The 14700-nt window shown below is 56.4% G+C and overlaps 1 protein-coding gene across 1 annotated transcript in view; it reads left to right on the top strand.

Annotated features, from left to right (window-relative positions):
- LOC124235525 (collagen alpha-1(XIII) chain) overlaps positions 1 to 14700 on the top strand; it is a 59811-nt gene that overhangs the window by 18293 nt on the left and 26818 nt on the right. Inside the window, exons 7-17 of the mRNA XM_046653686.1 lie at positions 2225 to 2269; positions 3178 to 3210; positions 3944 to 3970; positions 4574 to 4636; positions 6503 to 6556; positions 7386 to 7472; positions 9021 to 9074; positions 10129 to 10173; positions 10567 to 10632; positions 11819 to 11842; positions 13360 to 13422. Coding sequence (XP_046509642.1) covers positions 2225 to 2269; positions 3178 to 3210; positions 3944 to 3970; positions 4574 to 4636; positions 6503 to 6556; positions 7386 to 7472; positions 9021 to 9074; positions 10129 to 10173; positions 10567 to 10632; positions 11819 to 11842; positions 13360 to 13422 — 561 coding nt within the window. The remainder of the gene's footprint in view (positions 1 to 2224; positions 2270 to 3177; positions 3211 to 3943; positions 3971 to 4573; positions 4637 to 6502; positions 6557 to 7385; positions 7473 to 9020; positions 9075 to 10128; positions 10174 to 10566; positions 10633 to 11818; positions 11843 to 13359; positions 13423 to 14700) is intronic.

Raw genomic sequence — 14700 nt, 5'->3', positions numbered from 1 at the left:
GAGGGAAAGCAGAGACCTGCTGAGACCCCTCCCAGAGCCGCATTTTCACCCAGAGCTAAACTCCTTCCCCCACAGAGCCTCCTTACAAAGTTGCCAACGCACCCAGTGTCACTTCCCCAGCTCTGGCCTCTCCCTCCTAAAGGCCTATCTAGTCTAATCTCACTTTACAGATAGGATCCTGGACCCAGAGAGAGAAAGTGGCTATCCAGGATCACACAGTCTATCCTGACTACCAGCCCAGCTCCCCAAAACGGAAGCGGGCAGAGGAGGGCAGGAGCACTGACGGAGAGATGGGAAGAGGATGGAAGAGGAGGAGGGGGACAAACGGGAGGTCCCTGAACAGTCCACCAGGACTCCCAAGCTGACCTCCCACCTGTACCCCCTACTCCAAGGGGCTCTATCTGGTGTCCTTGGGGCTGAGTCAACCCAGGGGGCTGTTTGGAATGTTAGCAGGGGACCTGGTCCTCCGAAGGAGAGGGTGACAGAGACCCTGGGCTGGTGCTCTGGGGATGGGCGCCTTGAGACCCATGTGGTCACAGTTGCCAGACTTCTGACGAGGTCCTGTGGCGCCCTCTGCTGGCCACAGGGTGGACCTGTGCTGGCAGTCAGGGTCGGCCCACCTCTTTTCTCTGGTGCCCTTGGTTAAAGACCCAGCCCTGGGCTGAGCTGCCCGCACTCTGGCTCCTTGGCACCCGAGGGGCATAGCCTGAGGGCCCTCCACAGAGGGCTTTGCCTTGCTTTCAGACAGCAAAGGATATTTCATGGAGCGGATGGAACACCAGCCCATCCGATGCTTAGGGCTGGCAGAGAGAAATGGGTACCAGGGCTTTGGCAGCCGAAAGACCTGTGTTCAGATCCCTGCTCCCCATGACCTTGGCAACCGTACCTGACCTCTCTGAGCCACAGTTTGCTCACCTGTGAAGCAGGAATAACCTCCACTCTTGCGCTGCAGGGCATTCTTGGAGATTGAATAGAGGAAGGATGTAAAGCCCGTAGCCCAGGGCCAGACACGTGGCAGGCGCGGTAAATGGCCGTGCCTTTCTCTGCTCTTTCCCACAAGAGGGATTTCCCAGAATGTAGTGGCTGAGCCAGGCCTGGGGCACAGGCTTGTCTGCTGTGGTCACTTCCTGAGTCCACAGGTCTGTCAGGGCTCCGTATTGCCATCCACAGCACTGGCCTTCAGATGCAGGCTGGCTGCTGTCACCTGTGCTGCCCAGCATCCTGGGCCCTGGCTGGGCCTTCATTTGGAGTTTGACTCATGGAAACCAGAGCTGCCTCCATTTTCCCCTGAGCCCCTCCCTCTCTGACATGGCAGGTTCATCCTGACTCACCTCCTCTCAGCCCCGTTTGTCACTGGCTGTCCCCTCCAACCCTTTCTCCTCTGGGGCATCCTTCCAAGGAGGGAAGAGTATACTCCCTGTCCTTCTTCCTGAGGTCGTCTTCACACCCATAGGTTTGGCGTTTTCACACAGAGGTTTCTTTAGAGGTTGAAGAAAAAGACGGGATACTGGCCAGATGGTAGAGCAAACCCCACGATATCCCAGAGAGGCAACAGCTCACCTGTGTCTCTGGATGGGCAGGGTCTGGGATGCGGTGTGGAGAAATGGGTGGGCTTGGGGGCTCTGGGCAGCGCCCTGCCTCCATCCACAGTCCCCATGACCCAAAGCACAGGCTGACCCTCCACCATGTGGGGCCAAGGCCCACGTGCCCTCAGGAAGAGTTAGACCCAAGGAACCTGAGAGGAGAAGGAAGCCTGCGTAAAGAGGAGAGCTAGGAGCGGTGCCTGGCTTAGCCAGCACTACCACCTGAGCATACCTGCTGGAGTGGAAACGGGGCAGGAAGTACCAGACGGGGATGGGAGGGGGGTGGTGTGCTGTAGGTCAGCGGCCAAGTGGGCCGCTTCCACCCCTGGCCTAGCCTGCAGTGCTGAGTTTCAAGCCGGCCGGGCCCCCGGCTGGCGGTGGATCTTGAGCAACACCCCTGCCCCCCAGGTCTCAGGCTCTGTGACTTGGGCCCTTCTATGAGTGCACATGGCTGAGAAGAGTGGCCCACGGTGGCTGCCAGCGATGGCAAGGTCCTCAAAGCTCACCATGAGCTGGACGGCCTTCCCAAGCTTCCAGACCAACCTTCTCACGGACGTCCTTGCAGGCCACGCTTCAGGGGCTGAGGCCTCGGGGTGCTGAGTTGGGTCCTCCTCTCATCATCCTCTTGTTTCTTCCCGCAGGGAGAACGGGGCATGCCAGGGATGCCAGGCAAACAGGGAGCGAAGGTACCGGGCCCTCGCTATGTCCTGGGCAGCCCCCTTCCAGCCCCTAGCGCTCTCTCCCAAGCTCTGGGACACCCTGCAGCCCAGCTTCTTCTCCATCCCGTGTCCTGCTGTGAAGACAGGGTGCTCATCTCCTCCCCTGCCCCTCCCCTTGCTACACCGGCCTGTCCTTCCAGGCAGAGGTGCTCCTCTTTGTCCCATTAGCCGTCACTCACCAGTGCCCTCCTGACGTGGCCAGGCCACCTCCTGGGCATCTCTGGGTCATAAAAAGCTTTTCAGGTAACTTCCCCTCTGGCTGCAGTCCTGAGACCCACATGGGGAGTAGGGACCCCCAAAACTTGCCTTTACTTGGGATTTACTAAGTGGTGAGTTTGGTGCCCTATGTACTTCAAAGTAGGTGGTCTTGGGCTGATGTAGAGATGGGGTTCACTCCCAGCTGCTCCCCAGTCCACGAGGACATAGGTCCAGAGAGTGCCCTGTGAGGAGAATCCCACTTGCACGCTCGGGGGACGACTGTGCAGCCGTCTACTGTTCGTCCCTTCCCACAGCTCTCCCACTACTCCGCCTTCCCCTCCCACCTCTTCCCCTTCTTTCCTATCCCAGGGAAGCTCTCCCCCCTTTCCACCAGGGATGCCCCCATCTATCCCACCCATGGGCTCCCTGCCAAGGTGCCCACTGTGTCCCCCAGGAGGGCGCGGGAGCTGAGCGGGTGGGTATGTGTGCTGCATAGAGCCTCTTCCTCGGAGCCCACTCTCCCTCCGCCCAGCTCAGCAACCCACCTGTCCTGTGGGTCTGGGCGGCTGACAGAAGTGAGCAGTCAGCCTTCACATCTCCCCAAGGGGAGGCCGGCCGCTTCCTCGTGCTTCCCCCTGACCACAGGAAGTCTCCACGTCTTTTCCTCTCTCTGCCAGGGTGCTCCTGGAATCGCTGTGGCTGGGATGAAGGTCAGTGGAACGTCGTAACTCAACAAATGAGGGGCAGGATAGGAGAGATGGAGAGAGGAGGACAGAGCTGGGGCTTCAGGGGCTCAGTGGGGTGGCCACTGGAACAGGGAGGGACAGACGGGATTCGGAAACCTTTCTCTTAAAGCAACATTTATGCCAGATGCACAACTTGAACAACAGATGTTGCACTAAGCCTTGCAAGTAAGTAGCAAGTGTTTACCAGCCTCAACTGAGGCTCTCGCCAGGCTGCCATGTGCAAGGGGGCCCAGGGCTTTCCTTTACCCTCTAGGACTCAGCGGCTGTGTGCCTGCAGAGAGGAGGGCAGGGGTCCTCCTCCTGGACGCCACATGCCTGCAGAGAGGAGAACAAGGGTCCTTCTCCTGGACCCAGCCCTAACCACCCATTGGTTGGCAGGCAGATGGGTGGATCCCCCAGCAGGTCCACCTGCATGGGACATCGTGTCCAAAGCAAATGGCCTTTCCTTCCTCGCCCTCCTCCTGGGGTGCCTTGCTGATGCTCACACCTGCCACCCTCCTCACCTAGGGGAAGAATAAGAAACAGTTGGGAGCCTGCTTGGGCCTGGGGCCTGGGGCCTGAGGCCGAGGCAGAGGAAAGCCCTGGGCTGGCCGGATCCTTCGCCTCCCCCCAGAGCACCTTCTCTCCTGCTCTCCCTCACTCTCGCTCGCTCCCTCTCTCCCATTTCTTTGCCTGAGTCTTCTTTTTTTCCACACAGGGTGAGCCAGGGACCCCAGGAGCCAAGGTACGGATACAGAGGGAATGTTCTGGGCTGCATGGAGCATCAGGCACGGGGTGGAGTTGGGAGTGGCTGCTGCTGTTTCATCTTGGTCCCCCTGAGGCTGGCCTGGGGCTGGGGACCTGACTGAGCAGAGGAGGGCCCCGCTGGGGAGGGCCTGCTTGTCGGAAATACACTGCGAGTGCCTCCCCCTCGCTGGATCCCGAGCTGGGCAGCTGGCCAGTTTGCCTGCACGTCAGCTCCAGCGGGCAGTAGCTGCTGTCCCCCTACCTCCAGGGCTCTGTCTCTCTCATCTAGGACAATAGGAGATGTAACATGAAAAAAAGTTTCTGTGGTCAAATGTGTTTGAGAAATACAGGGTTTAAAATATTACACAGATTTCTTTACTGCAGGCCTGCTCAGAGCCTTTAAAATGCCAAATGTGCACTGGGAAGTTCTAGAAAGAAATATGCTGTGCAGCATTTTCAAACTTTTTGACCAGGGCATGCTTTTTCAAGAGGAGCATCTTATGGGACTAGTATTCTGGAAACACTGGTCTTTGATCACTGTCCACCAGCCCCTCACCGCACCCCATCCTCTTATCAGTGACTTTCTCTTCTTACTCCAAAGGGAGACCCAGGAGCAGCAGGGAAGCCGGGGCCCCCAGGTTTGCCGGGAAAGAGGGGGCAGAGGGTAGGATATTGTGTCTTTGAGTGTGTGCCCCCTTCATCCTGGCCTCCGCGGGTCCCCACTCCTTGCCCACCCCTGTGGCTGGTGTGCTGCCTGCAGTGTGCTGTGGGTGCATGTGTCTCCAGGAAGAGGGGAGTGCCGGGATGGCCTGAAAAACTTCAGAAATTCACACTCTTGAGCGCACCCTCCCTCCCTGAAAGCCATCAGTTATCCAGGAGGAAAGCCCAGCAGACGGCAGGCAGGCCCACCCTCCCTCCCTCTGTCCCCACTCCCCCAGGGCCTCTGCAGGGCCGCTGCGGGTCCTTTCCCTTTAGACCCAGCCTCTGGTGTCAGGGCAGGCCCCAGCTAAGACACACCCTAGGTGCAGCTCAGGCAAAGCGGGGCCGCTGGGGCCCCGGACTCCCTTCCCACCCAGCACCTCGGCCCTTACCCAGCTTCCTCCCCTCCCTGGGCCAGCTTCAGGCCATTTTGTCATTCAGCTTTTACCCAAGGGCAGGTAACAAGGGGATGACACCCAAAGAGTTGGTGTGGCCTCTTTTGTGGCTGCAGCTGGAAAGTTCATTGAGACATCTGAGCAAATTATGACCCCAGGGCCCTCGATTTATGTTATTACATACAAGAAGCACCAGCCATCAGTCTATATAGAGTGGAGCTTCTCATGCAGACCTGGCGGGGTGCTCTTGGGGGCTCTCCTGATATGAGACACTCTGTGAATGCCAAGTGAAGTCTTCGTGTCTTAGACGGCGGAGCATCAGGAGAGCCAGGTGCTAGGCCTGGCTCTGCCACTGTGGCAGTGAGAGTGGTCCATGGTCACAACCCTTGTCATGTGCAGTGACCACTGGGCTGGGGGATCTCTAGGGGACTGTGTCCACATCATAGGGGAGAAAAAGAGTTCTTCAGTCGTGGAAGCAGCTGGTTAGGGGCAAGTATTAGTTTGCTAGGACCACTCTAACAAAGGACCACAAAGTGTGTGGCTTACACAATGGAAATTTATTGTCCCACAGTATGGAGGCCCGAAGTCTGAGATCAAGGTGTCGGCAGGGTTGGTTCCCTCCAAGAGCTGAGAAGGACAATCTGTTCCACACCTCCCTCCTAGTTTCTGGCAGTTTGCTGGCATCCTTGCTGTTCTTGGCTTGTACAAGCATCACTCCAACCTCTGACTTCATCTTCGCTGGTGTTCTCCCCACATGTGTGTCGGTGTCCAAATTTCCCCTTTTTATAAGGACACCAGTCATAGTGGATTAGGGGCCCACCTACTCCAGTGTGACCTCATAACATAGCTAATTATGTCTCCAGCGACCCTATTTCCAAATAAGGTCACATTATGAGATACTGGGACTTAGGCCTTTGACATACGAATTTTGAGGGGGCACAATTCAACCCATAACAGGAGGCAAACTTCTTAGAATATCCCTCTGGGGGAGAAGGCATGGATGGTTTCGTCTTCCCTGGAGGCAGAGAGGAGGAGAGCAGAAAGCTCTCCCCAGAGACCGGGCCTCTAATTACTAGGCATCACAAACACGGAAAAGAGCATAGTGGTTAAAAAGAAGAGCTTTTACTGTCATTTCACACTGCTGGCCTCACCCCAGGAGACCCCCAAATGGGACTACAGGCTCTTGGCCTTGGCTACGACGTGTGGCAGTGTCACTCCTCTGCCTGCGTGAGTGGTGAGGGCCCAGCCCCCATGGGGACAGGAGAACAATGATGCAGACTGTAGGTTTGGCAGAAAGTAGATTCCTTCAGAAAGCAGCCCATGAGGGGCAGGGAGGCAGGAGAGAGAATCCAAGGCCCTGTGCTGGTGGGGCTGGTGCCTTTGGACACCCTGGGGAGAAAGTTCCTAACGCCTCATTGTCTGCGTTTCCTCCACAGGGTGAGAAGGGGGCTGCAGGCCCCCCTGGGCCACTCGGCCTCCTGGGGCACAAGGTGGGTATCGATGAGCTCTGAACAGTGGGTTCTGCGTCCAACCCCACCCACATTATCGGCCCTGCACACTCACACGGACCCCAGCATTGGAGATGTCCCTCCCAGACTGGGGGGAAAGCAGCTGGAACACAGCTGGATTCTGTTTCAGGGGAGGGACACTTGGGGTACCACATGGGAGGGCCTCATTGTCCCCAGTGCCCAAATTCAACGAACTCAGTAGTTATGACCTAGTCACCAGCTTTGAAAATGTGCTCTACAGTGCATGAGATACTCTATTTTTAAAAGATATTCCATTTAAAAAAAAAAAACGCCTTGAGGTCAAGTCAGTTTGGGGAGGGCTGTGTAAGACAGGACCCCTTGGAGGGTCACCGGCACCTCAGCCTGTCCGAGTCTGGGCACCTGTGTGGGAGGAGCTGGCAAGCTTCATCTCACTCTGCGTTTCCTACTATTGTTTGGCCGCCAGACCCTTTGTCACGTTTCACATATTCCCAAGCCCCTGAGGAGTGTCCCGTGGGACACGCCTTGAGAAACACTGCTGAGGACCCAGGTCCTGATGGTCTCTTGTTTCAGCCCTACACGTGTTCCCCTTCAGCAACCAGCTCCATTCTCCCTTCATATCCCACGGCCGGATCAGACCAGGCCTGGCTTCTGAAGGCCTCTGGTCCCCAGCCATCCTGGACCCCACAGACCTCTGAACGTCCCCCCATTCAGCCTGGACTGAGACCACTGCCTCCATTCCTTTGACCTGTGAGGGGGGAAAGACAGAGGATCGGAAGGAAGGGGTCAACCGCCTCCCTCAAGAGCTGGTAACTCTGCCTTCTGCCCCCAGGGAGAGAAGGGTGATGCTGGCAACTCCATTGGAGGAGGCAGAGGGGAGCCTGGCCCCCCAGGGCTCCCTGGACCCCCAGGGCCGAAGGTGAGTCTTTCCCTGGGATCAGTTCTCATGGGACACAGTCGCCTGTGGCCTTTATCCTCAGCCCATTGTTGGGCACTCTGTGTCCTGGACACCTTGCCTTCTCTAGTCTTCTATTCCAGATTTGTAGTTTTTCCAGTGGATTCCAGAAAGGTCATTTGTACTGAGCATCTGCTTCTAAGCAGTGACGATTTGACCGTCCAGGAGAGATGTCCCCCCTGGGGCAGATGGATGGTCCCATTGGTTCAAATGGCTGTGGTGTATCTGAGTCAGGGCCCAATGGATGCAAGGCTTAGGACAGCCAGCAAGGCCCCTCGCCTAGGCCCTGAGTAGGTGGCAGGTCAGTGGTCAGCTGGGCCCCCCGTGCTGGCACATGGGGGAGGGGGTCGCAGCAGAGGACAGCTGCAGTGGACTGCCCGCACTTCTTTGCACTGGGTGGAAACGCAGTGGTGAGATTTGTTTCCCAAAGCAGACACCTCCTGTGTTGCTTGGTCTACTTTAGCAGTGCAGGGAAGTGAGGGGTCTCTTTCTTAGCTTGTAAGGGGAGGAGTCATTACTCCACGTGATTTGAGGCAATAGATGCATTCATTCCACTGGCATTTACCCAGGGCCTGCTGTGGCCTGGGCCCTGCACCGGCAGTGGGGCTGCAGAGAGCCTGCCCTCGGTTTGCCCACAATCTGGCAGGACAAACCAACCCACAGCTCACAGGCATATAGTGTAGGGAGCCACAGCGAGCCCTATAGACAGATGAGAAGAAGTGGCGGGAAGGGCCTCGGGATACCCAGCCCCCCATGCCCACCTGCCAGGGCGGGAATAGAGCTGCCCAGGCATGAGCACCCGCTTTGCCAAAGACGCCCTGCCCCTGGGCTCTAGGATACCCTCAGCCAACCCTTCAGGGCACGGATACCTGGCACATCTTGGGTCTTGATTTGGGGTTGGGGAAACCTGCATCCTGGGACAAAAGGGAAGGAAAGCTGGAAGAAACTCGTGTCCTCTTTCCAGGACGAGGCAGATGTTGAGGAAGTGAGGTATTTGGAAGGGCCTCCTCCTGCCTCTCCCTGCCCCTCCTGTCCGAGGCCTCCTGGGGCCTCCCCACCTGCCCAGGGCCTTCACTCTCCCCTCTGGCTCCCAGGCAGGACCTGATGAGGTGCCTTGACAGGTGTTCCAGGCTCCAAAATGACCTGCCTTCCCACAGCCAGGGGCTGATGGCAGTCCACAGATGCTGCAATGGAGCTGGGCTTGTGTGTTAACCGAGAACCCAGGAGGGCCTGGCCGTGCCGGGTGGACATCAGCAAGTAGTGCAGAACTCAGGGGAGAAAGGGAGTAGACAGGGAGGGCAGCCAGGAAGAGGTGAGACCCGGGCCGGGCCCAGGGGTGGGTAGGAGTCAGATAGGTAGAATTGGGTGAGTTGGTAGAAGCCAGCGGGGAAGAAGACAGAGGCCGAAAGACACGTACTACCAGGACATCAAGAGCCAGACCATATTTGCCCCCTTAAGCAGCTGTCTGAGCTGCCTTGCGTGCCCTCACCCCATCCCCCTCCTCTTCCCCAGGGAGAAGCTGGTGTCGAAGGCCGGGCCGGGCCCCCGGGACGGCAAGGAGACAAGGTACAGAGGCCCGCAGATCTGAGAGCTGCAGAATAAGGGTCTTCTTGGGAGTTCAAGCCCCAGCTCAGAGAGAGAAGCAGTCCCCGGCCGTCCCTGCAGCTGGACCCCTGGGGCACAGGCTGATGGGCAGTGGCTCCTGGCTGCCGGCTCTCCTGGTTGCCTGGGGTTGGAGAACCTTCCACTGGGACAGCAGCCATGCAGAGGCTGGCCCAGGGGTGCGACACTTGGGTGGGAGTAACACAGACCCCTGCTCTGTTAGCTTCCAAGCCGCTGATGAAGGCGGGGCTCCCACTTCTCCAGGTGCTCCCTATGGAAGGGTCGGGTCAGTGCCGCTGGGTCCCACACAGGCACCCCTGGACTGAAGTGCTGTGGGGGCGGGGAGGTAGGGGCAGCTCACTGGAGGTGGCAGTGGCTCAGCGCTCTGTGAGCTGGCCAACGGCAGGGTCACCAGGGGTTGAGTTATGTGAAAGGGTTTGTTTTCTTTTATTTTTACTTTCTATGTTGGTTTTTAAAAAATTGTCTTCAGTGTTACCATCATCCCAGAACAAATGGAACTGTGGTTTGTTTTGCACGATTTACACCACTGTTCCATTTATTCCCCATAGTTCTGTCCTGTTTGCACAGGAACAGGTGTCCCCCCAGCCCCGCCCTGCCTTGGTTCCTAATACCCAACACTGGCCCCGTGTTTCCGCCGCATTTGGGGTCTTTGGCAAGCCGACAGGCCCCGGAGAGAACCACAGAGGCTCTCTGGCAGTTACTCACCACCCAGGTGATGGGCAAACTGTTACTGAGCCCTTGTTACCTGAGCAGATTGGAAATGAAGGGAAGCAAAGGGCCTGGTCCCTGCCCCCAAGGAGGGGGCTGACTTAGAGGACTGGAGGGAGGGGCAGGAGGAGGTGCTTCCTGAGGGGCGGAGCCTGCCCTTCATGCACAGGGCTCCTGAGGAAGATAAGGCTCCTGGCCGCTCCACAGCCCCTAACAGGTGACCCATCTGGGGACACGTTTTCTGATACCGGCTTTATCCCCATTTCACTCCAATTTTGTCATGCAACAGGGGGAGCCTGGAGCAACTGGAGAAGAGGGACCAGCTGGCCCCAAGGTACGTGCGTCTCCCACCCAGAGTTACAGCACCGCCCTGGGGTCTCAGCGTGAAGTGGCTTGTCCCTGGAGTCTTGAGGGGGAGGAAGAGGAAGAGCATTCTGGCCCCAGATGGGAGGTCTGACACTGCAGCCGTGATCGGTCTGTCCTCTGCAGGTCTGTCTAGTCCAGAGTTTTCACATGGTGTCTTCTGTGTTTGCTGTAGAACCCCTGGGCATCCTCTGAGAGTGTTTGCAATCCCCTGACAGGCTCCCTCTATTGCCACTCTGCATCCACCTGTGTGCAGCCAGGTGCAGCCACTGTTGGCCCTGGTCCCATTTGATGGAGAGCAGGTGACAGTGGTCCTCAGGTCCCTGCTGGCCCGGGCCTGCGTTGAGATCCCATTGTCTTGTAGGGTTCCAAGGGAGAACCTGGGAAAGAGATGGTGGATTACAACGGAAACATCAATGAGGCTCTCCAGGTGAGTGGGCCAGCCCAGAGACCAGAGATCTGGAGGTGCGCGTGGGCCTCCGGGATCCGCACCGGGCCCTGACAAAGGGCACTGCAGCACTGATTAGTGTCCCTGACGCCAGGCCACCAGGCAGAGCTTCCAGGAGAGTCTCTCCCTTGTTTTCTCTCCTTTGGCCTGCCACCACGCAGCCTTCAGGCAAACGGCCTCCTCGTTTGGCATCCAGGTGACCTGGCTCTCAGTCTGGACCCAGCTGGCCCGTTATGGCTCTGGATAACTGAGAGTCGTAACTGGAGCATCTGGCACCCTGTGGGCTGCTGGCCCATCCAGGGTTCTGGCCCCATTTCTTCAGCACACATTCCCCTTGCACATAGTAGCATCTGTCTTTCCGAAATATATCTCCCTTTGTGTCAATTTAGTCATATTTCACATTCACATGGTACTCACCCTTTAAAGTGGGATTTCTTGGCACCATTGACACTTGGGGCTGGATGATCTTGGCTGTGGGGAAAGGCTGTCCTGGCTGTTGTAGGTTAGTTAGCAGCATACCTGGTCTCCACCCACTAGTTGCCAGTAGCACCCCACTCCCAGTTCTAACAACCAAAATATGTCTCCAGACATTGCCAGATGTCCCCTGGGGGACAAAATTGCACCAGGTTGAGACCCGCTCCTTTAAAGAATCTTTGTACCTGTGTGAATCCGCTTATAGGGTGTAAATTCTTTTTTAATGCTAACAGTTGTCCCTGTAATTTACTTTTGAGTGGTTCCATATTTTGCTATACTACATCTGTTTATTTAAAGGAAGTACATCAGAGCCTTGAGCTGGGTTCTGGGAGAAGATGAGAGAACAGGGAGGGTCCCCATCAGCAGTTGGAAGGAACAGGAGATAGTGCTTCCCTCCCTCTCTGGTGGCGTGAGGGAGAGGCTGCCGTCCTTGGAGGGCACGGCTGAGCCTGTTGTAGGACAGCTTCAGAGCAGCATTTGGTGACAGGTGGCGTGTTCTCTGTCCAATGATTACAAACCTCTGGGAAAGGTGGGGGTGGCATGGGGCTGGGAGGCACAGAGCCCACCTAGAGCGTCTACCTCTGCTGTGTTCCTGGAGGGGCCCAGCTCCCATGTTTCCATGACTGGGCTGAGGGGACACGATGGGCGACTCTTGACTCGCTCTTCAGCTGACTGCGTGGTGTTGGTTTTTCAGGAGATCCGAACGCTGGCCTTGATGGTGAGTCCTCCTCCTTGCGTGCTCTCCTCGGGCCCCAGGCCAGGGTTGGGGGAGGCAGCCTGGAAGCAAGGACTTGAGCTCTCGCCTCCAGAAAGCAGACACGGGGCTTCTGGCTTAGGGTCGACCCTATGGTGCTGGGCAGAGGGCAACGTGAGCCGGAGCAGGGGGTCTCAGGAGCTGCCTGCCCCTGGGTCATGGCCGTCTGCTGGAGCGGCTCTTCACGACTCAGCTCTGCTCTCTTGTCAGAGCATAAATGCTGGGTTCTGTCGACAGCTGTGTCAAGGAAACAGTGATACAAGGGAGGATGGTGTCATGTTTCTCCTTTTTCTCAACCTTCAGCTGATAAAATCCAGCAACTTAAAAAATCAGTAGCAACCTTCCACATTTCCCCCTTCCCTAGAAATCAGTTTCATTATCTGCATTTGGAAAGCCAGTGACTTCCAAGCCTTTTTTTTTCAGGCTCTCAGTTAATATTTGTAGTTAAAACGACTGCCACCAGGTTTAACTTCCAGGTGGAGAGAAGAGGGGAAATCACAAAGTTCTCAAACTACTGGAATTTCATTTCACTTAATATCTTTGGTGGCTGCATGCCACAGAACACACTTAGGGATGACGCAAACCCAGAATCAAACACCAGTCATCTGACGTCCCAACCCCAGAAAGTGGTATGAACCACATGATTCTGGAATCAATGAGCTTCATTTAATGGGCACATTAAAATATATTATTTGAAATAGGTGTTGGAAGCCAAACCTGCCTGGAAACTTCTTTTCTTTTTTTTTTTTTAATCAACGTGGAGGTATAATTTACATACAATAAAATGTACCCATTCTAGGAGTTTTGACAAATGTATATACCCACATATGCACCACCCCAGTACTCCAGAAAGTTTCCTCATGGCCTGAGGAGTCAATCCCACACCTACCCCCAACCCCAGGCCACCACTGATCTGCTTTCTGTCATCACAGATTAGATTTGTCTTTTCCAGAGTTTCCTAGGCATAGAATCACACAGTACGTAGTTTTCTGTGTCTGGCTTCTTTTGCTCAGTGTAATGGGTCTGGGTTTCCTCCACACCATGGCATGTACCAATGCCTGCTTCCTTTTTCAATGCTGAGTAGTATTCCATTGAATGGATGTACCAGATCTTCACCTATTGATGGACATTTGGGTTGTTTCCCATAGACGTTTTTAAATCACTGTCAGGGAAGGTCAGATTTGCCTTCTTGGAGCCCAAGGAGCCCCCATGGGTGCTGTAGAGGGAAGAAGGGGGAGAGGCTGTTGGGCATGGCTCTAGGATCCCCACCCCCCACTTTAACCCAAATATACTCAGTGCTTATCTGCTTTCTGCTGTGGGGTCTCCATGTTATTTCCTTTGCAAAAAAGTGTTCCTGCCATGGAAGAAAAGTTTGAAAATGACTGATATCTATAAACCAGCCTGCACATACACTCCTCTGGCAACAAGCCACCTCTCCTCTGTCAGAAAGTTCTTCCACGCATCTTTCTTTTCTTTCGTAGGGGCCCCCTGGTCTTCCTGGGCAGATCGGCCCACCAGGAGCTCCAGGGATCCCAGGCCAGAAGGTAACGCTTGTCTTGACAACAGGGATGCAGACCCTGCAGAGGTCTGTGTCTGTCCTGAGCACAGGACCTCAGGGCTGCCCCTTGTCCTGTGACCCGCTCATCCTCCCATAGCCCCCGCTGCACTCTGAGCGGTAGTTCCTCCCGATGCTCCGCGAGGCCCCACGAGCCCTGCTCACCCACATCCCAGCTGCTCCCTCTCCTCCCGGGCTCAGTTCTTCCCTTGCTCTCCGTCAGGGGCTCCTGGAATTCACAGGCCCTCCTCTGTGGTGGAGCCTGGGTCTAAAAGAGCCCTTGCCCCACCGGAACCACAGCGGGGACCCCAACCCGCCATCAGGGACTTGAGCTCCTCCCCAGTCTCACCCTCCCTCGCTCCCTGCCTCTGCTCCTTTTATACTCTGCCCCTCACCCCTGTGAAGATTCTCAAAAAGTCCTTCAAGGGGCTGCCCAGTGTCACAGCGGTTAAGTTCGCACGTTCCGCTTCGGTGGCCCAGCGTTCACCAGTTCGGATCCCAGGTACAGACATGGCACTGCTTGGCAAGCCATGCTGTGATAGGCATCCCATATATAAAGCAGAGGAAGATGGGCACAGATGTTAGCTCAGGGCCAGTCTTCCTCAAAAAACAAAAAAAGCCCCTTCATGTTTGCCCCTCACTCCTCTTCTTCTGAGGCCCCTGCCCTGACGTTCCTTCCCCTCTTCCTTACCTTTCAAAGTCCTTGCAATTCAAGCCCAACTCAAAGGCCCCTCCTCCTTGAGGCTTCCCTGGGCATCAGGCAGTGTTCACTGCCCTTTCCTCTCCGCTCCGCTCACAGCACCTACAACGTTCTGCCTTGAGGATGCAGCTGGTTGTTTACCTGGCCTCCCATTCAGAGGTCCTGCCTTCTTTATCTCCCTCCTGAACTAAGAAGGGGCTCAAGTTGATGTGAAGATGAAGGGAGCTGCCTGTGGGGCAGCCAGGACAGGAGGGCGTGGTTTGAGGGGGCAGGAAGGGAAGCACCCCCTCCCGTGGAGCAGCGGGGGATGCCCAGGGCCCTCAGAGGCAGCCGTGTGAGGCTGTGGAGCCAGAAGGCCCCAACTTGGATCTGGCTCTGCCCCTCACCAACCCCAGGTCTTGGGCCCCCAGCTCTGCACTGGCGTCCTTACCTGTAAACTGGACACAATGCAAGCACAGAGCTTCTGGGACAGCGCTGAGAAGGCGCTGGCCTGTGGGCGGTGCTGCTGCGTCGTGACAGCTTCCCTCTGCTCTGCTCTGAGGCTGACCTTTACACGTTCTGGCTTCA

This window comes from Equus quagga, chromosome 2 (genome assembly GCF_021613505.1).
Source record: "Equus quagga isolate Etosha38 chromosome 2, UCLA_HA_Equagga_1.0, whole genome shotgun sequence".
NCBI classification, from domain to species: domain Eukaryota; kingdom Metazoa; phylum Chordata; class Mammalia; order Perissodactyla; family Equidae; genus Equus; species Equus quagga.
Note: the sequence above shows the minus strand (reverse complement) of the source record. Positions and strands in the feature narration are given on the sequence as shown.